Here is a 21,324-nt window from a genome sequence, read left to right as displayed (position 1 = left end):
ATTCCAAACTTGGATTAAGACTGGGATGCTAAACCCCAGTCAGGAGTCCTCTAACTATGTTAGATTTTAATAACCTGCAGCCAGTAGTACCAGGTCTGAGAAATCTAGTTTTCTCACTTGCAATTTAAATCAGTTCCAGAATGACCTGGTAGTAACCTCTGTATTCCCCCTTCTTGAGCACAAAACATTGGCATTCTTTGCTCAAGTCCATATGTTGCAAAATCTGCTCTCCTTTGTAAAAGAACTAGCTTCTGCTGTGTAATCCATCACAGAATCAAAGCCTGTAGATGTTGATGCAAGTTGGTGTAACAGACTAGGTTTGAACAGCCATTGGAATATTTTGGGAACAGCTGCCTGTATCTTAGGAGTGGCAAAAAATATAATTCAGCAGTCAATGTCCTCAAAATATTTTCCCCATCCCCCAAATATGGACAATATGTTTTGTTAACCAGCCAAGGCAGTAAGGAGTCAGGAGGGTATGTGAGTGACAGTGATAGTATAACAGGGACTAAATGATGCTCAAGATCACAAGTAAGGAAAAGCTCAGTGTGAATCTTATTGTCAAGATGATTATCTTGAAAATATTTTCTATTGAAAAAAATCTCATAAAAAATAGATTTCTTTCTGTCCATAGTGTGTTGCTTACACCAGACATAGGGAGATGGCAGGCAGGAAACTGGACATAGTATCACTTGTTTATAAGCTTGTTTCGAATAAACAACCATCCAGTGACTTGCTTCAGAGAATCTCAGCAGCTTCCTTTTTTTGCTCTTTCCTGCCTGCTGGGAGATGAATGGTTCTCCTTTCCAGTGTATTTAGGATACCAGAAAAACAAAGTAAATATGGTTTAATTTCTTCTTTTTCCCATTAACATTTATCATTAGTCCAACAACATTGGTAATTAAAAAACAAAAACAAGAACAACAAGCAGGCATTCCAGGCCCAATTCCCTGAGAAAAGGTGTTTTTCATTGCAAAGATCAGTGTCAGTTATGTGGTATCTATGGCAGCGTCCGGGAGATGATGAAGAAACAAATTAAGGAAAATCAACTCCCTTCCCTCCCCTGCCCCATCCAAACTTGGGTGGCCCACAGTATATTTTATACAAATGGGCAGAAAACCCCAGAGTGTGATGCTGTTCAGTGCAGTCCATCCTAGTGCAGGACATGGAGAGTCACCACTTGCCTCATCGGTGGCTTTCTTCCCCATGGGCTGGCTGGTGTGTGGCAGGCTGTCTCCTCCTCCTCCTTATCGAATGCAGGAACTCTTTAGTGGCTCAGTCTTTCCTTGCAACTGCTGTCACTGTGCAACAGTTGGGGTCAAGCCAGTAGCACCCAAAACGCCTCCACTGGGGCCAGAGCCAGTTGTCCCTGCCTGCATGGAGGAGACAGGACTCATGGGTTCAGATCCACTGTGCGCTCCCCCAGGCTGAGATTGTTGTAACTTCTTCTTGTTGATCTTCCTTTCTTTTGCTCGCCTATTCTGAAACCAGATTTTCACCTGGGGAGAAAGACAGAATTAGTCCCAATAACAGGGAGCTAGATATTTTCAACTTCACAATCCAGTTTGCAACCTAGAATCCCTGGTGATCTTCGAGTACTGACCAGGCCCAACCTTATTACTTGCCATCCAGACAAGGTCAGTGAGATGCCACCAACTGTCAGGGCAGAGATTCATGTCCACCTTGACTAATACTGCTTTGGATGGATTGTACTCAAGTCGGTGAGTCTGGGCACAACTATATTCCCAACAATCCTATGCAAACTTACCCATAGAGCACAACAGGATTTACTCTGAGTAAATATACAAATGGGATTGGATTAGAAAAGCAAAGCTCTTCCCCCTATCCTCTTCTGAGTGGAGATTTGCAGAAAGAGGGTGGACTCATAATAAATTCCTGAGAATCTAAGCAGAAAGATAATTTACTTTTAGGAGGAAGGAGAAGACCAACTTGTTTTCTTATAGGGAACACATTTATACCTTTTGCTGTAAAATTAGAATTAGAATTTTGTCTATAAATGTAAAGTATCTCCATTTCTCAATCTGGTCAAATGGGAGAGTGTTCAACATTATGCAACATGGCTGGCTGGGGAGTTCTGGGTCTTGAAGTCCATACATCTTAAAGATGCTGAGGTTGAGAAACACTGTTTTAGTGCATTGTGTGAACTAGGCCCTCAGGTTAACTATGGTATGGTATATTGTTTGGGCAAAGCATGTTATATGGCACAGCAAATGTGTGTTGTTGACAGGAGTTCAGCACCATCCCACTGTATCAAAAAGTATAGTGAATCCTGTTTCTAAAAACATTCAGAACATAGTCTTCCACATGCCCTTAAACTTTCCATAACAATTAAACTTAAGTTTAACTGGGTTCATCTAAATTGTGCCCTGTCATCATAAAAAGCTTGGCCCATAATTCCAGAGGATCCTAGCCACTAGGCATGTGAGTCCCCAGATTCGATAGCAAATGCAGCAGAATTTGATTATATAGAAATCTTAATAGTTGTTTAATCAAGTGGTCTAAGCTAGGGAACAGACTACTAGAAACTCCGTACCAAATGAAGATGATATATGATAATATCATCTTTAAAAAATAGGTAACAAACGGGCTGTTCCAAAATACATGTAAGGAAAAACCTAGGCACATCTTTATACCAAAATCTGAAAATGTTGATCACAGCAATGTAGCTAGTATTAAATCATGCTTTTGTTCCATCCAGCTTAGTACTGTCCCATATAGATTCTCCAGGGTTACAGACAGGAGACTTTCTTAGCTTTACAGAACCTGAGAGTCTCTCCATGCAAAGCCTGGCTTTTAGCACTGAGCTATGATTCCTGCCTACTTAAGCACTGCCAGACGTAACCCAAGATACTGAGGATGCAAATACAGCCTGTATGTACATCTTTATAAGAGTCAGTGCCATCAACCCAGTGAAACTTGCTTCAGAACAATTACACACAGCATAACTAGAATGTCTAGGTGATCAAGATCTTAATTCAACCTACACAATTTATGAATCACAAAGCTCACTGCACAATACACTGGAACACATAGTGCATGTGTTATCTGTGACTGCCTAAACAAGTGATTTCAAAACATATAGTAGGCTTCATCGACCTATAAGACAGTAGAAAGCACTCTGCTAAAATTTTAGCATGACCAAAAAAGGAACATGGTGCCCCCCAACGCTTTTATTTCATCACATTACAAAAAGGGGCACAGCGTTACTCACAAAGATAGTGCTTGCTGCCGTTCAACTAAAGCTGGGTTTCAAGTTCTCCACTACTATACAACAAACCAAAATGCTTCCAAGATTGGTTTGCATACAAAACATTCTTTGTCCACTGGACAACTACAGCAATGCCACCATACAATAGGCATAGGGAGCTTTCTTACTTGCAGGGAAAGCTCCTGCAGGTTTACGACTGAACAGAGTGTGCATTGCACATTTAATTTGAATTTAGAATGGTTTATTTGCAGTGGCAATTGCATCAAAGTAGAAAGTTGGGCCCTTTTCCCTTTTTGCAGAGCAGGAGTCAGTATTCAGGAGGCAGAAAGAGAAAAAGTCAGATAAGAATGAGTTCTAGAGGACAGACTGAAGTAAAGTATATAATTGATTTATATCCAAAATTCAACAGTAGTAGCAGCAAAAAGCTGGAGAGCATTAGAAACTGATTTTTTAAAATAATTCTCATCAAAACACCTGCTTTTGGTGGTGGGGGGGGGGAGAAGCAAAGCTACTAGTCACGTGGGAGCTGACTCAGAACAAATGCATCTCCAGGAATGCCAAGGACACCAAGGGCAAGGGTGGTTCTCAGAAGTTTGAAATAGAAGTCTATTGGACTTTGAAAATGAAGGTGTGTGTGTTTTGCAATAACAAGCAAGCAAGCAAAGGATATGCTAAGATGTCTTCGCTGATAACTGGAAGGGGATAAACAAAATCCCACTTCTGGCAGTGTTGCTATACAAAACTGGCCAATAACTCACTTTGTACAATAGATGCACTTGCACGCTTGGATTTAAGCCTTCTCAAATCTAAATGCAAACATTTAGGCATGCCTAGATTCCATGGAGATCAAAGGGACCTTAAGTCCATTCCCATCCAGTAAGATCTTTCCTTGTGATATTTAGCACTTGGGGGCATTCAAAATACTTTGCATGCATTTTTTAAAATGATCCTGATAATTTTTTTTATTTTTAATTTGCACCCCAATTACAGGAGGGAGGATAAGCAAGAATAATAGCTTGCCCCACTAGTTTATGGGAAAAGTGAAAATTGAACCAGGAATTTTCTGGCTTACTGCTTATATACTTTAAATTATTACACTACTTTGTACCATATAAGCTGCTCAAAGCACTTTTGACGTAATATGGAAATGAATGCCTCTTCTGGCTTATACAGAGCATACTTTTTTGACACTGAGTTCACAGAACCAATCCCTCACATTTCTGGGATGACAGAAGAACCACCCAAGATCAGAGATATATTTAGATTATCTTTGCATGAAATGAGGGAGAGCGACAGACACAATCTTTAAACATTTAATGTGTTTTTAAATTGCCCATGGTGTACTAAGAGTTTTAATCCATACAGTTTCTTTTTTAAGTTTCATGTTTTTCTCGGTCTAATGGCATCAGTAGGAAATAGATGAAGACTGCAAAGCACAACCCATTTATCATTGTCCTCATGCAAAACCTATCCACAGGACAGGAAGAAAGTGAAACAGACTGGTTCTAGGTAGGCATGGAATGAGACATGGCTCATATACTTGCTCCTTATTTATTCAACCTATACACTGAATATATATTGAGGGAGGATGGACTGGAAGAAGATGAATGTGGTTTTAAAACTGGAGGAAGAAACATCAATAACCTTCACTGTGCAGAAGAGCTGAAAATGCAAATGATCTGCAAACTCTAATAATGAAAGTCAAGAAGCACAGTGAAAAAAAAGGGGGCTACAATTAAATAGAAAGAAGATCAAGTTAATGACAAAAGGTACAACAACCAACTTTAGAACTGGCAGTAAAGATACTGAAGTGGTAGATGGCTTCTGATTTTTAGAATCAACTATTAACAGTAAAGGAACCAGCAGCCAACAATACTCACAGACTAGCACTTGGTAGAGGAAAGATCTATCTTAGAAAAGATATTCAGATGCTGTAATGCCTACAAAAAATCAGAATCATGCAATGGTTTTCCTTATGATGCTCTATGGAAGCAAAAGCTGGACTTTGAAGAAGCAAGACAGAAAGAATATTGACGCTTCTGAACTTTGAAGTTGGAGGAGACTCTTGAGAATACCGTGGATAGCCAAGAAACAAACAAATGGATCACAGGACAAATCACTCCAAGGTTCTCACTCAAATGGCACAAACGACCAGGTTCATATTATCATTATGGAGCTCTCTTGGGAAGTCTGTAATGCTGGGAAAGGTGGAAGGAAAGAGAAGAAGAGGATGATCAGCAGCAAGGTGGATGGATTCAGTTCCAGTGGCAATGAGTACACCATTGGAAGACCTGAAGGGGCTGGTGGGGACAGATAATCCCAGAGAAGAGCTATCTATGTTAAGAGTCAACACCAACTTGATGATAGATTATCCATCCATCCATCCATCCACGGATGGCAGGTTTTATTAAACTTCCTATACCTTCTTCTTGGGCCATAATTCAAGTCCTGGTATAAGATGAAGAAAACCCAGTTTATAAAAACAAATTATTCCACAGTAAAAACAAAGTAAAAACTAAAGGCTGAGACAGTGGCAATTATTACTGCTCTAAATTACAGGGATTTCTTCTTCTTTCCTCTTGATGTTATTCCCCAAAACCAGATCTGCTGAGAAGGTAGTAATAATGCCAACAGTGGCTCTGAACTGATGAAGAATTAATCCGGCATACATTTAAAGGGACATGTATATCAACTGACTCCATATGAATCAGTCTGAAAGTTGCAACAAGTTCTGGGTTATGGCTTGTAAAGTTTTGATTAAAATACCCAACTCATTTATTTTTAAATTTCTTTGGCCTGCAGTATAAAAGTTGTAAACCTTTAAGCTCGTTAAACACTTGAAAAGCAGCCCTGCTGTTTGCTACAGTACATTAAATCTTCAGCCTGCAGCCCTTAGACCCCTCCTTTTTTTCTGTGGCCTCCAGATCTTGCCACCAACATTTAATGGCAACCCGCAATCAGAACAGCCTTTTCCCACTAATTTTCATTTGTTACCAAAGGAAATAAGTTGCATAAGCCATCAGTTTGGCATAGCAGATACAAGTAAAATTTTAATCACCCCCCTCTCTCAAAACAGGCAAAAAAAAAAAGGAAAATGCAGGTAGACAATCTCACTTCCCTGTAGTTGTGCAATATCATTGTATCATTCCCCACTTTGATCCTTGGCCATTAAAAAGTGCAAAAATGAAAAAGATACAGAATACCATTCCAGATACAGAAAGATCACCATGTCCTGAAATGCCAGGAGGTGGATAGTTCAGGCGGAAGATTTTTGTAATTCCTCATGATCTATTTTCAAAATTAACTTTGGGAAACAGCATATTCTGCTTGGATACTGATAGTGAGATGTCTGCATACATAGCACTTTTGTTGTTATCATGTGGATACTGACAAGAATAGATAGAATGCAAAACTAGGAAAAGGATAGCTCTGACAATAAATGCAGCTGACAAAGTTGATGAAAAAAAAATGTGGGTATGCTCCAGAAATGTTTAACTCTCCCAATTTAAATTTGGTATCTGAAACCATCCCCTAAATTGTGGTATTTCAATGAGGAGATAAACAGAAATCTCAACATTATAGCTTAGAATGAGAATCTTTTCATAGCTGGAAGTCACACTTAGTATTTTTTGGTGTCCAAGGGCAGGATGATGCAAAGTGAGTAGAGACAAAGATTTTGGAGCGTGGGGGTCTTTGAGTTTTTTTGGGGGAAGATTAGGGTTCCCCCTTCCTCCTTTCATTAGATTAAGATTATTTTAAGGTATGTCCTACAGTCTTGGAAAGTTTATCACTTTGCATGGCAAGAACTATGCCACCAATTTCTAGTATATGGTGATCAAAAGTGGCTTTAGGAGCTACAGTAATGGAGCTTGGAGTCCATTGTAGCCCTTCTCTCTTCCAGGTGCAGTTTAGGGGTTTAATGACTCTGAAATGAATTACTGGACACATCTTGCTAAACCGTATTGAGTGAAACTAGGACTGAAAAGATCCTGATACAAATCCTTAGCTATGAAACTCGATATATCAGTATCCCCTCCCTATAACTCTTCAACACACCAGGAGAGTGCCAGATTAAGAAAGATGCATTAGGCAAACGTGGTCCTTTTAGTAACTCTTAGCATAGCCCAACTTTTGGGATTGTGGCAATGAAATGGGAGAGTTTTGCAGACGGCCTTAAGCTTCTGGGTGGAAAGGCAGGATATGAAAGATAAATAGCCTTTTCATCACCTATCTCTGCCACGAAATTTAATGCTACTCTCACCACCTCTGTCCGAAATTATAGCTGAAAGGAGATTTTCGTGGATAAAAAGCAGCCTCCTCATAATCAAGCCTGGTGACTTTTTGAGTAAGTTCACATATTTTTCAGCATCTGGAGGCCACCAGGTTAGGAAGGCTGTTGAAACCAAGCACTAATTCATTGTGCAAGAATCCTAGCTTTTCCACTTAGTTCATACTCAACAAGAGTAACAGTGTAACTTATTTATTTAATTAATTTTCTATCCTGCCTTTATTATTTTTATAAATAACTCAAGGTGGCAAACATACCTAATGCTCCTTCCTCCTCCTATTTTCCCCACAACAACCACCCTGTGAGGTGAGTTGGGCTGAGTCCTGGGTCTCTGACAAATATTCCTATCTGATAAACCTGTTTCATTTTTACAGGAAGGGCAAGAGCTCAGTAGCAGAGCTACTTTGCATAACAGATGCATTCCTGAAATTTCCACCACAGATTGGATAGAACTGTTTTCCAAAACTCTGGACAGCTGTCTATCATCCTACAGTGATCCTGAGTAAGTTAAAGGGGTGTCTTCTTCCATTCCTAAAACACAGTAGGTTTCATACTGGAAGGGACTTTAATTCACACCTTCTTAAAAGGCAGGTGGCCCATTTAATACAAACACTTTGGCGAATTATGATTTATTGGCCATTGTATCCTTGGCTAAAGATAATATATTTATCACTGTAAGCTAAGACCAAGAAGATTGACTGGGGGAATGGAGGGAGGTTGAGTACGGAGTGGGGAGGCTTGGAAATGTTACATAGAGCAAAGTCTTACTTGTCTTTCTGACAATCCCAGTGTGGCTGCCAGTTCAGCTTTTCTCCGAATGGTGATGTACCGGCTATAGTGAAACTCCTTCTCCAACTCCAGTCGCTGGTGGTCTGTGTAGACCACACGGTACTTGTCTTTCGTCCTGGTTTTCACTGGGAAGAGAGAGACAAGTCAGTTAAAAAAGCACACAAGCAGCATCAGTTTTTAAACACACAGTCTGAAGACAGATATAGCCAGAGGGTAGACCATATGTAAAGTGCCAAGTAGCTTCTAGCAATCAGAGTGGGAAAATCTCCTTTAGAATACAATCCAATTCAAAGTAAGATTTAGATTTCTGCTCCCAAAACTCGGCTGTTGATTATTTTCACCACCTTCCATCCCAACAACAGTTATTGAAGGTTCCTCCTTTTTCTTACCAGTTTAAACTTTCTAAACCCTCAAAAGTCTCACTAGGAGAGGAAGTGATTTTCAAACAATGCATGCTTGTAAAAAGCAAGCAGCTGCTGGATTTATGGCCCCAAACCAAACACACATCTACACAAGCCAGTGTTTGTGTATGTGTTGAAGGGTGGGTTGCACTTTGATTTGTGGGTATATATTGTAACTGGGCCTGTTATGATCAATGCTTAGAATTAAAAGCAATTTCTCCCTGAAAATGTGTTTAGGAATGCAGCTTTCCATATGTGTGATATGTAGTCCTAACAAATAAGCATCCTTAAGTAATTCTGAATTTAATGAAAGATACTTAAGTGTATGTTAATTCATTCACAAGATATCCTTGAGACCCAATCCAGGAGGACTTTCTCCTGTATGCATAAGACCCATTGAAATAAAATGATTTGCACATGGGAGCCTGGTAATTCATTGTAACAGTGCCTGGGCACAATCCTGCTAAGTTATATTTGTAGTGTAGAATATGTCAAACAGCCAGTAATTCAAAATGATATCAATTTACATTAAAACTTTTTTTCAACTTAGAATGAAGTCCTAAGAGATGCAGTATGATTTATTTCCAAGTCAATTTGTATAGAGGATTTGTATTTCTTTGGGTTCAAGTTCTGATTTTCAGGGCAAATTCCAATCAGGGTATGGCAAACTTAATTACCATATATACATGGGTAAACATAATGTTAGCCAAATATGGTATCTTTTGGGTGAAGATAGTCTTTTATAGTTACCTCCAATCTGGAAACCTTGGGTTAGACTAGTTTAACAAGCTATATTTGACAACTGTCCAGAAAACTGCAGTTAGATGAGAACACAGATGAGAGATTGTCAGCTTTGAACTAGGAATCTAGAAGCATATCAAACCAATTCTTGCACAACTGTATTAATTCTTGCTCCATTTTTTGGCACAGGTTGAAGTGCTGTTATTAGTCTTTAAAGTCCTTCATAGCTTAGGTTTAGGATATTTGGAGAATTCAAAAAACTCTCCACTTCTGTATTAATCTTGCCTATTCACCAAACTCATCCCTGGTTTTTTTTCCAGATTAGAACTCCCCCTTGATGTGCCATCCAGCTGTGTTGGTTTGCCTGGAGTCAGGTGAAGATTTACAATTTTCTCTAATCTTGAAAAAAATGAATTTGCTTAATTGTGGCACTAATTCCTATTCTGTTTGTTTATTCTTACAGATCCTTGCATTAGTAATGAGTAACATTAACATTTTGACATTAATTCTTGCACAAGTTGCCCAGAAAAAATACTATTTGACAGGTGGTTTCTAGGTGAAATAATAATAGTAGTAGCAGTAGCAGAAGTAATGATGAAATAAAATGATTGATGGTGCTTCCCCCACTCATGCCAATGGCCATAAAATCTTCACTTCTAATCATTCTGCCACAGCTGGGGGTATCCACACCACTCATAGAAAAAGGACTGATTGTCTTGGACAATCTGCCTATCTGGGTGGTGTGTCAGGTCCTTACTCCAGTTGATCTTAAATAATCTAAAATCTTTCATTTCAGTACTGTCACTTAGAGATGCAGCATCAAGAAGCAATTTCAGTTCACTGGAAGAACTGAAGAAGACCAAGAAATAAAAAACTGGAAGGTGGGACACTTGGAAGTTCTTCCTAGAACTTTCTTTCCCAGCCTGGTGATCCAGCCATTTGAACTTGATGTATTTGGACAACAGCAGCACCAGTTACCCTAACAGAGTTTTCCATTAAAGATTCTTCTCTCTCTTTGTGTGAGATTGTTGAGTCTGAAACCCTTCCTGGCTCTCTCTTTTTAAATCAAAACTGGCTCAAATCCTTTGGAGAAGCCAGCTTGCCGATCCCTTCTCAGCCTTTTCTTCTACCCCGGGCCTTTTAGCACCGTTTGTTAAGAAAAGGTTGTCCGATAGGAAAGGAAAGAATCGCGGGATGACCAGATGCCGACCCGTGGTTCCCCGCTAACTCCACCACCGCAGCCTCGAGCTTCTGCTCCTGTTTTGGGTCCCCGGATTCTCTTGCAGCGTTTCTTTCCCCTCCGCTTCCCCCCTCCCCGCCCAACCAAGATCAGAGGGCCCCCCGCCGGGCGGTCCTGTCCGTTCAGGCCGAGGCTGGCTCGACGGGACCGATAAAGCCAGGCCTCAAAGCGCCGTTGGTGCAGCCCCGCCGAGCCGAGCGGGCGCCTCGGGGGACCTGCGGCCGAGCTGAGGAAGGGCCGCCGCAGCGCCTTCCTGCGCGCCGCGAGAGCCGCCCGATCAAAGGGCCGGCTCCCCGCATAGCAGCCCCGCGGCGCTTGGCTCAGGCGGCGCTATCGTTCCACCCCCCCGCCGCCCCGGTTTTCGGGGAGCTGGGCAAGGAAGGAGCGCGGAGGCCAGCACCTTGGGACAGCTGGGAGCGATTCCTCTCGAAGAAGAAGCAAGAACTGCGCGTCGAATGGAAGATGTTTTCCTGGACGTCGAATTACGGAGACTGGGGGCGCTTTTTTAGTAAAAGAGGGAGAAAGGCAATTGCACCCGCTCTGGCGCGACACGTGGTGGCCCCCTCCCTGCAGGGTACAGTCCACGATTTAAAATAGTTGGCTCTATATTTTTCATTCAAGACATTAATACAGGTTGTTTAAAACAGCGTGACCCCAAGAGTTATGCCATTATTTTGGTTTCCACGCGCTCTCCTTTGCTGAGCCCCTGACTTCTATGGATCAAAATAATGCAGTAAAAAGGATTTTTCCAAGGTGGGGGAAATTGAAGCCCCATTTGTTAAGATCCCATCCCATTTTAGCCAAATTGTCTGAAAATTAGGGATTAAGGAGATGGTCCCAAAATGTGATCTGCTCCTCTGCACCCCCTGTGATTTAAACCATAAGGGGGGACAGCCTGTTCTATCCCACCCCCTCTCCTTTTTCTGGTAGGTAAATTTCTTGAACACTGAATTACCAGAATTTTTATATCTATAAAATAATGACTCTAAATATGGGCAAATCATACTTCCTTGCACCACCGAAAAGCTTCAGTCTTGATGAAATCAGCATAGTTTTTGACAGGATCATTGTCCACATTAAAACAACTGAGGAATTATAGGATCAATACGAACACATTCATAAAAATCATGAGGTGCATTTGGCACTTGATCTCTCTGTAGAAGAGGCTTGAAAGACAAATGATTTCTGGCTATACAAGAGTATAGGCTGCTACTTTTGAATGGGCATGTTTGCTTTCTTTTTATTTAAATAAATAAAGGCCGTTGTGCTTTTTAAACACCAGCACATAGCAAGCCCCAACTGAACAGATCCTGCTATTTTTCACTGGTGGTAGGGCAGACTCTTAGCCTTTGGATTATTTTGCCTGATAGGATGGAATACACTGAGGAGGGAAGGAAAAATCAACACGAACTAGGACTGGAGAACATGAGGACCTCAAGGTATTGTTGGACTTCAGGCCTCATTATCTTGGGCAGTTGATCAGGCCAGAAGTTGTTGAGGTAAACTCAAATCAGTCCATTTCTGGAAGATCAGAATTTTGCTTTAACAAGAGAGATAAACAGATTGAGAAGATAGATATCCATTCAGACAAAGAGAGGAAGAAATCAACTGGGTTGCAGAGTGAATCCAAAACAAACTAACTTTGTTAGGGTTTCTCAAACATTTCAGTAGAAGATTGAAGATAAAGACAAATTCTAGGAGCCCCTTCTGCAGTGGATTGGTATCTATGTGTTTACACTTAAAAGTAAACAGTCCATTTTACATGGATTTCTTTTCTTTTTTCTTTTCTTTAGCACAATCCTATGAACGCTTATTGGGAAACAAATTTCAAAGGGATCAAGTGAGTTTTCATTCCATAGAAATAGGTGTGGTAGTTGTTAGTGCCACAACAATCTCGTTCTCTTTCGGTTTGTTTGACTATTCAGAGCTAGGACTCATTAAATACTTTCATTTTAAAGGATAAAATATTTTAAAACTATAAAAACTATATTTTTAAATACAAAGTATAGGAGATACACACAATATACAATATCCATACATCTGATTACAGCAAACAAACATATATACAGAACTTGTTTTGTATGTGGGTATAGATATGCATTTGTGTACGTCATACACAATAGGATGCCTTCCAGTTTCAGGACCCTTAAGGAGAACCACTGTATGATTTGTAGGGGATGACTCTATAAAAATCAAGCAGTTCATTCTGCTAGGAGTCTGGAGGGACATGGATCCCCTTCCTCTGATGATCTGCTAAAGAGCATTTTGTGATCTACCCAGAACCTCTACAGTCATGGCACCCCCTTCTTCTGCCTAAAAAAAGTGGGGGGCAGGTCTGGAAAGGGCATGATATATTTCAGTATTGACTGTGAAAGTCTGTCTTCTGCTTTCTTCCATTCTCTTCTTTTCCGGGGAGGGAAAAATAGAAAACAATGGCAAGGAAAGGTGTAGATCAAAGCGAGATGAGTTTCCTCCCCCAGCAGTGGGGGAAGTGGGGTTGGGGATGACCAGAAGGAGAGTCTGGGCTCCAAGCAGGGCCACCGTTATCATCACAAAGGGCGCCTGGACCTCCCCCTTGGCCACCTTTTGTGTAGCATCTGCCATCACTACTGTCCTAAGTGCACTTGCTATAGGAGTCCTACCAATCTGGGTGGTAGACCCTCCCCAAAATAAGGGGATATGCTAGAGGCCTTCTATGCCAGGCTTCCAACATTTGCCTTCTTTCCATGCCACCCAGCTTGCCTTCGCCTGAGAGGAAAATCCCAGCCCATCCAGTGGAACAGAAGTTTTACTCATTCTCACTTTGCCAAGGACGCCTTCCTGGACTGGATGCCATGGGCTTTGGAAGGGAAGTGATCCCAGTTCAGGCTGGGCACCCCCGCCCCCCAAGATGGGGGAGATGGGAAATGTAGGAGGAAGTGAATCATAATTACAGTAATAAGAATTAGTTCCACAATGCCTTTCAAAGGTGCAAAGGTGTTCGGGGAACATCAGTGGGGAAGGTACCGAAGTCATAATGTCGAAGTTCACCCACTTGCTAATAGATCAGGTCTAGGGAGGAAACACTCTCGGCGGAGCAGGTAGGCACAGAAATATTTCATTTTTGCCTCTAAAGGGCTTCCCTTCCCTGGAAGGGAAATCCAGAAGAACAAAAGTTGCAACTGGACTGAACTTGAGAAAAACTGAGAGACAAGCAATAGAGGGATGAAACAAGAACCGGTCCCTGGACTCCAGCGTGCTCGGGACTGCGGCCAGAGGCAACAACAGATTCCAAATTGGAGGTTTGGTCAAGTGTCTGGTTGTTCCGTTCCTCCTGCGAGGCAAGATCATTCAAGAGTGGCCTGGCAAGGGCAGAGGGTGAGGCGGCTTTCCCAGGCCTGGTGGCCAGATCCGCAGCTGGGAAGCGGCAGACGGGAGATTCTCCGGTCTCAGCGGCCTTGGAGAGCCCCCGGTACGTTAGTCCGAGAGCCTCCTTCCCAAGAGTCGGAGCAAGGACAACAACGACAACAACATCAAGGCTGCCAGCAGGGCGCCCTGCAAGATGCAAAAGCAGCGGCCGGAGCGGCGGTGGGAATATAAAGGCATGCTCTCAAAGTGTCAGAAACCAATAGAAAGCTAACTGCGCAGTCGCCGATGATTTATTGGACTGTAATTGGTTATAAAAAATCTTTTAAGTGGCTGTAACCAGGCCTCCAGGCTTTGCTTCCCCCGAAGTCCGCCATCAACTACACCGAACGTAGCGCTCGGACAATCGCCCCTACACAGCCTTCCCTTGCGTAAAGGTAAAGGGACGGGGGAGAGGGCTTGCAGTCGGTCTCAGGGTACGCAGGCCTCCTTCTGTGTAACCCAAGCTTTCATTCGCTTCAGCGGCAAGCCTGGGCCTGAGCGGGGAAGTCTTCTCAACGTGGCACAGACCATCTTTTGGACAAAAGATACTTCGTGGCTGGGGGGGGGGGGGCTTTCTCCTCTACGCTACCTTCTGTACGCAAAGAAAGACAGGTATTGCTGGAAGAATATTTCGGCAGAGCGATTGCCGTCCCCTGGTCCAAGGTGGATAGAGCCAAAGCTTATGGTGTGATGGATTACAATCCCCATCATCCGTAGCCAGGGGTATCAGTGGGCAGGGACGATGAACACTACAGTCGACCGAGAACGAGGGATCCTCCGACTGAAAAAGCCCGCGCGCTGGTTGAGATCCACGTGCCGGTAGACTTCAGCGGCTCCTCCGGCCGTTTAACCTCGGGGAAGTTCCTGCGCGCAAACCTCGCGGGCGTTTCGCGGGGAACGGCGACCGAATCCCATCCCAGCCGTTTCGGGAGACTCCCTTCAGCGGATGCTACTCTTGGCTTCATCTCGAGATAGGTTCTGCAGGAAGGTTGGCAGCCAAAGAATGAAAACGCCATCGGAATCGGGGGAACTGGTTCCGTGGGTCTCTCGCCTTGCAGCGATTTCTACATTGCATGCTCCGAATCTTTCAGAAAGAGTAGTTCAGCCGTTTTATTTATGCTTCTTTAGTTTAAATGCTTAGGAAGACAGGATCAATGTGGCATTTTGATCGTCTGCGCATTGTATCCGCACTCAAAAGGTTTTTATTCCTCGCCCCCCGAAAATACATGGACCTTCTGTTGAAGCAGTGCTGCCTGCCTGTGTGTGTGTGTATGCGCACACACTCATACCTACGTATAGAGACATATATCTTTTTAGTCAGAATCTCGAGCTCATTGGAACTATATACAGTAACTGGCTCTCCCAGTCCCGGGTGCTTAAAAAAAACAACGGTCTGCGTGCATTGGCAGGAGTAAATCCTGCGGATTTCTAAAACACGGGTCCAGGTTTATGCAAAAAGTAGGGATTAAACCGGTTCCAATCTCAATGGAATCCAGATATTAGATTTGGATACTGCATTTAATATTAATTCTGGATTGGACTGCCCGAAAGAGAATCCCTTATCTTCCGATTCTAAATTGCAATTTGTCTCTAAGCAAGTTATGGTGATTTACGACCCTAGCTTTGCAGCCTACATGGCTTATTTCCGTGTACGCGAATTTAGCATCTTTCTTTTAATACCGAAAATGGAATGCCATATCAGAATATTCGTGCCCCCCACACACAATATTTTGGCCCTCACCCTATCCCAGCTCTAGAATTACGCCAAAGTCTATCTAGCGAGCCCCTCCCACTGCAAAATCCACATCTGGAGATGTGGGGATGGAACAATTCAGCTGAAGCAGAGATCTCTGAAAGTGATTTCTCGTGTCTCTGTGGCAGGCCCCGGGCGTGGTCTTCAGTCGCTCTCCAGGTGTCCCGCGTCCAAACGTCTTAAGTGAGAAACCGTCTAGGCCTTCCTGCTCCAGGGTTTGATCCTTGCTTCCGGAAGGATAACCTGCGCTGTCTATCGAAACCTCGACAGATCGCCCGCCGCTTCTGGCTCGGCGTTCTTGGCAGTCCTCGACGGGCCCCGCACCGACGTTTCTTTCAGGCTTGTTCAGCCTGCTCCCACACTGTCACCTTCCACCGCTTCTGGACTACAGCCCTTCTACTCACATAGATGCCCCTGGCCGGAGTCTATGGACTCTGTAGTCCGGTGGCTTTGAAGGACCAACGGCCAGAGGAAGTCCAGCCTCGGCTTCCCCGTTTTCCATATCCACCGTTGTTCCTCCGGCCCTCTTTCAGATCCGGAGCGCCACTACCCCTTCCAGGGCAAATGTTGTCTTTATAACAAAATCCACTGTGAAAAGAAGGCAAGTCGCTGCCTACGGCGAGAAAGGGAAAGGGACCTGCCGAGACCCCCGAGCTTCGTTTAGGTGCTTGCTAAGACTGGCCCAGCTAAGCGGTTGTTGCGCGGATCCTAATAGTGCGAGCTCATGAAGTGCTTGGAATTCCGTCAAGCTTCCAGAACGCGCCCTGCTGATGCCAAGGGGCATTGGATGAAGCCGGAAGTCACGCATTGCCACTTCAGCTCTTGAGCCTTTCGAAGCTGAAGCGCCTGGAAGATGTTCTCTTCGGTGCAACGCGCTAGCTTTGCTGAGGGCACGCGTGAATCAGTTTAATTGGCTTGGGCAGAATACAGCTCCGGTAGCTTATCCCAGTCTGGATCTGCCGTTTTTTAGGAGAGGCCGGAAACGGCCAGCGGAGTAAGCCAACTCCATAGCCTTTGGCGAAGCTGAAAGGGTTGGGGGAGGTCGACAGATTAGGTGATGACAGCAGACTCATCCACACTAATCCAGGTTTGTTAGGCGTACTAGCCGACCTACTGCAGCATCAGGGCCAGCTATGGTCGAACGAGGCGTGAATTCCCCACCACCCGGCCCAATAGGGAACGCTGCACTGGGGCTGGCCGAGGCCTCCAAAACAGCCAGAAAGCGATCCATGGATCTCCCCGCCGGGAAGCATTTTCCAATCTTTCGAGTTTAGGATCTGCTCTGGTAGAAAAGGAGGATGGGTAGCAGGCAGGACAACTCTGGGAAAGGCGGGATCCTATTCCTCCTTTCCATGCGAGTCTCTGACCAGCGCTCTGATTTCGTGGACTCTGGGGTGTGAGCAGCAGTTCATCCTCAAATTCCAAAAAAAAAAAAGAGAGATCCCTTTTCTGATTATTCTCCGTCCCTTTCCCCGTTTTTGTTTTTTGCTGAACTTGTGTCCGGTCAGACAGCTTAGCCTAAAGAACCGGATCTGTAAAACCGGCAAAAGCAGCGAACTGCTGCATGCGCCCTCCAGATCTGCAAGGGAGCGCTGTCTGTAAGCTCGGCACCTTCTGTGAGAAATCAGACGAAGCTTGAGTTCAGTGGGAGTTATTCCCAGGGCAGTGCGAAAAGCTTTGCGGGCAAAATTGCCGGGTGAAATCTCCCGATCAAATCCTGCTTGAGGCAATTCGATCAATAAAGCGAAAGGGCGGGGACAACGTCCTCAGGAGTAACCCCAGGATCGGGGCTCTTCATAGCAGAGATTCTAGGCACAAATATCCTTAGTAGAGCCTTCTTCCCGTTCTTCTCACTCATTCTACGTCAAGGCATTTTCCTCCCCCCACTCCTCCCCGCTTTTGAAATCAGTGGTTCAACAAACGGCGACTGTGTGTAAGGAAACCCAAATAATGGAAATTAAATTATTCTTTCACTGAGCTCAACTGCCCTGAATGATAAAACACAAACGCACATACCCACGAGTCCATCCGACTTCAAACCCTGAATGGTAGTTTGGAAGGAGCCCCTCCACGTGGGAGGGTCGAGGCCAGAGCCCTTTATCCCCCCCCTCCCGGAAAGGAAGGGCTGGCCGGGAGTTGCGAGGTTCTTGGGCAGGATCACTTTCTTTTAAGTAGGGGGTGTCAAGGAAGCTGGGCGCTAAAAGCAAACGCGCGCACGCGCGACGCACAGACGGTCGAACCTTCCGACTGGCCGCGGCGACGGTCGCCCCGCCGCATCCTTGATTTCCTGCCAAGCAGGTTCCGGACAGTTGGCCCTTTTTCTCTTTATGCGGGAGAACTGGGTCAGCACAGCTTGTGTCGCCAAAGGAAAGCCGGCGGCTGACCGTCTTTTTCTTAAAGCGACGGGCCCCGAAGCCGGTGGTTCCGGATCAGAATCGCCGCACTAGTGGAAGCCCTGGTACTTACCTCTCGCAGCGATCAGCTCAGCCCCTGCTGGCTCTCTTCGCCTTTCCTTTCAGACTTGGAAATCAGAAGCGTCCCTGCCAGAGGGCCTCGGAGCTGGTGCAGAGTGCCCTTGGCAAGGCGCCGCTGCGCGACCGAAGGCGAGGCCCAGGCGGGCGCCCGGCACCTCTCCTCGGAACGCCTCACCCCCCAGCCTGCCAGCCCTTTCCGCCTTACCGGGTCCCCCCGCCGTGGGTTTCCTCATCCAGTCGCAGAAGTTCCGCCGCTGGCCGCCAGGGGAGAGACGATCCGAGCCGGGCGGCGGGTTGAGAGGCTGCATCAGTCCCGCGGAAGGGGGGACCCCGCAGGGGGGCGCCGGAGGTCCCTGGGAGGGATGGTGCGGGTGCGGGAGGTAGTCTCCGGCGGGGCTGTAGGCCAAGCCGCCTGGGGTGGGTCCGTGCAGGGCGCTGGCGGCCGCCGTCCCCGGGGCGCCCCCCTGCCCATAGCCGTTCCAGTCGTCGCGCAGGGGCGCGCCGTAGGCGGCTGGCCAGGGCGACCCGGGCGACTGAGCGTTGTCCAGTCCGATCGCGGCGGGCACATGGTAGGCGCCGTAGTCCGGGTACTGCGGAGCGCCCACGAAGTTCTGCGCGGCGGTCAAGTTGAACCCCCCTGCATGGCGCACGGAACCGGGGTACATGGAGGGGGTCTCTTTCTCCAGCAGGTAGCTCACGTACATGGTGGCCCGAGGCGAGCGGCGCTTCTCCGCATACTGCTGCGGGCGGAGGCTGGGAGGGAGGGCGGCGGACCGGCGGCGGGGACAGGCTGCGCCGGGCTGGGCTGCGGCTGCCGGGCCTTGCGGCTGCGGCTTCCCCCGGACGCAGAGACGCGGCGCGCCGGCTCCGGAGGCTCAGGCGACGGTTACCATTGCGCGCTCGGGAAGATGAGCGATTCTTGAGGCGGCTCTCTTGGAAATGGCCAGGCCAGGCCCACGACCCGAGGCAGGTGACGTGGAGGGAGGGAGGAGGGAGGAGGGAGGGAGGGAGGGAAGGAGGGGAAAGGGGAGCCGAGAGAGAAAGAGGCAGGCGGGCAGGCACCGGGGCCGTCGCGCTGCTCCTCGCCCCCCAAGGAAGATTTGCATTTAAAAGGATAAGGGAGAGGACAGCGACCCGACCACAGCAACATGTTCAAGCATTTATTGTTTAAGAGCTTCCTTCTTCCATTGCAACCTGGTGCACTTTAACCTCCAATCACAGGTTCAAAGGACTGAATCCGAAGGACTTGCAAAAGAGAAAGCAACTGGGGGCGGGGGGGGGGGTTAAAGGAGGGTAAGGTGGGAATGGGAACCCAGGACAGCAGGGAGGTCTGGGAAGAGCGTATGCAGGACGCGCGCGTGTGTAGATGTGCGTGTGCACGGGTGGCATTTGGGAAAAAAAACAACGAAGATATTGAGGGAGACCGAGGGATTGGGAGAGAGAGAAAACCCCGCAAAACCGAACACCCTCTTGAAAAGAATTTGAAGAGGGAATCTGTCAGACTACCTAACCCACATCTCATTGCTTTCCAAGGGAAAGTTCGCCAACGCCTATTCGCGACTTCAAACGGGGCTTGCTTAGAGGCTTGCAGACGGTTCCTCTTCCCCTCTTAAAAAGTGCTTCTTCTAATTTTAAAGCCATTTGCTCATTAATAATCATTTGCCAGAATCATCCCAGAGAAGGAGAAAGTGAAGCGTTCACATCCAATAAAAAACACCCGAAAAGTGAATTTCGAACATAAAAGGCTCGTCTTAATTACTTTAGGGGGTTGTCGTACGTCAAGAAAGATTTTTTTCTCCTCTTATCGGGCTGCAGAAACCCTGTAAGAAAGTCCTCGGATTAACAAGAAAAACTGAGGCTCGTTCTAGTGCATGGAAAATGGGGAAAAGTTTCCATCTGAGGGCAGAGCTGATTTATCCGGAGGAGAGCCTGCCTAGGTTGCTGTGCGTGTGTACAGATGCCAATATCTCTCGCGCATCTCCTGCACGATGCCCGAGACGGGGTGAAAAGTTAATGCATAAAAGCAACCAGTGAATCTGGTTAGGTACTGGCGGGAGGGGCGGGGGAGAGAGAAACGGGGGAGGGGGCTTGGCGCATCTTCAAAGGGCGAAGCCGGTCTGCTCCAGGAAGCCCTGGAGGGCGGACAGAGCATTCTCATATCAAAGTCACATTTTCTATCTCTGCCGAGACGCTGCGATTCGGATCCGACGACCAGGTCAGGGAGTTAACCAGATTCATCAGGCCAGAGAAGCACCAGGCAGTCTCAGTCAGTCCACACACAGGCAGGCACCCCACCACACTGCGCTGACGGAAAGGATCGCACCCTTCCACAGCCTTTAACTTGGTTGGTGCATGCAGGAAATGAAGGAGGTCTTGGGAACGGCTTGGGAAGCGTGGTTTCTGTTTTACTGGAAATCGTTCCATTAATTTTTTTTTTTTAATAAAAAAATGGAAAATTATGTTGGTCTGTGGTATATATTAATCTGTGTGGTCTTTTATATTTAGAATTAAATATGAAAAAAATTGAAACCAGCCAGCACGTATCCTGCAAAGCACTTTGGGATAAACTGACTAGTTATTAATTCAACTGACTAGGTATTTAATTTAAAAACTAGCTTTTTTTTTTTTTTGCTCTTTACAGTTTCTCTTCCTCCCCCCCTCCCCTTTTTTTAATCCTTCAGTCTAAGTGACAGGAGATCAAGATTGATGCTGTTGCCTTGATCTCTGATGCTGTATATGAAATACCATCCAACGGACAATGTTACGTATGGATGGGTTTAGAGAAGAAAGAAAATGAATAGATTTATCAAATCTTGCTTTATGGGGAGGGAAAATATATAAAACAATCATATCTATCAATGGAAAAACAACACATACACACAGATGTTGCACACCTCATCGTAGCGGGAAAAAATATTAATGGGACCCAGTTCCAGGCAAAATTATTTATACAGTAATTCTGAATGGGTTTTAAGCTGAAAAGCGAAGAGCTGATGTTGATAATATTTATTGTTAGATCACC

The 21,324-nt window shown here is 45.5% G+C and overlaps 1 protein-coding gene across 1 annotated transcript; it reads right to left on the bottom strand.

Annotated features, from left to right (window-relative positions):
- Nucleotides 1-827: 827 nt before the first annotated feature.
- CDX2 (caudal type homeobox 2) lies at nt 828-19,487 on the bottom strand. Its single transcript, XM_063305739.1, has 3 exons — nt 18,508-19,487; nt 8,286-8,431; nt 828-1,499 (listed from the first exon to the last, which is right to left on the bottom strand). Exons 1-3 carry the CDS (start codon nt 19,004-19,006, stop codon nt 1,299-1,301), a joined length of 846 nt encoding a protein of 281 aa, XP_063161809.1. The 5' UTR covers nt 19,007-19,487; the 3' UTR covers nt 828-1,298.
- Nucleotides 19,488-21,324: the final 1,837 nt, after the last annotated feature.

This window comes from Candoia aspera, chromosome 5 (genome assembly GCF_035149785.1).
Source record: "Candoia aspera isolate rCanAsp1 chromosome 5, rCanAsp1.hap2, whole genome shotgun sequence".
Taxonomy (NCBI): Eukaryota; Metazoa; Chordata; class Lepidosauria; order Squamata; family Boidae; genus Candoia; species Candoia aspera.
The sequence above is the reverse complement of the archived record's forward strand: the minus strand, read 5'-3'. Positions and strand labels throughout refer to the sequence as shown.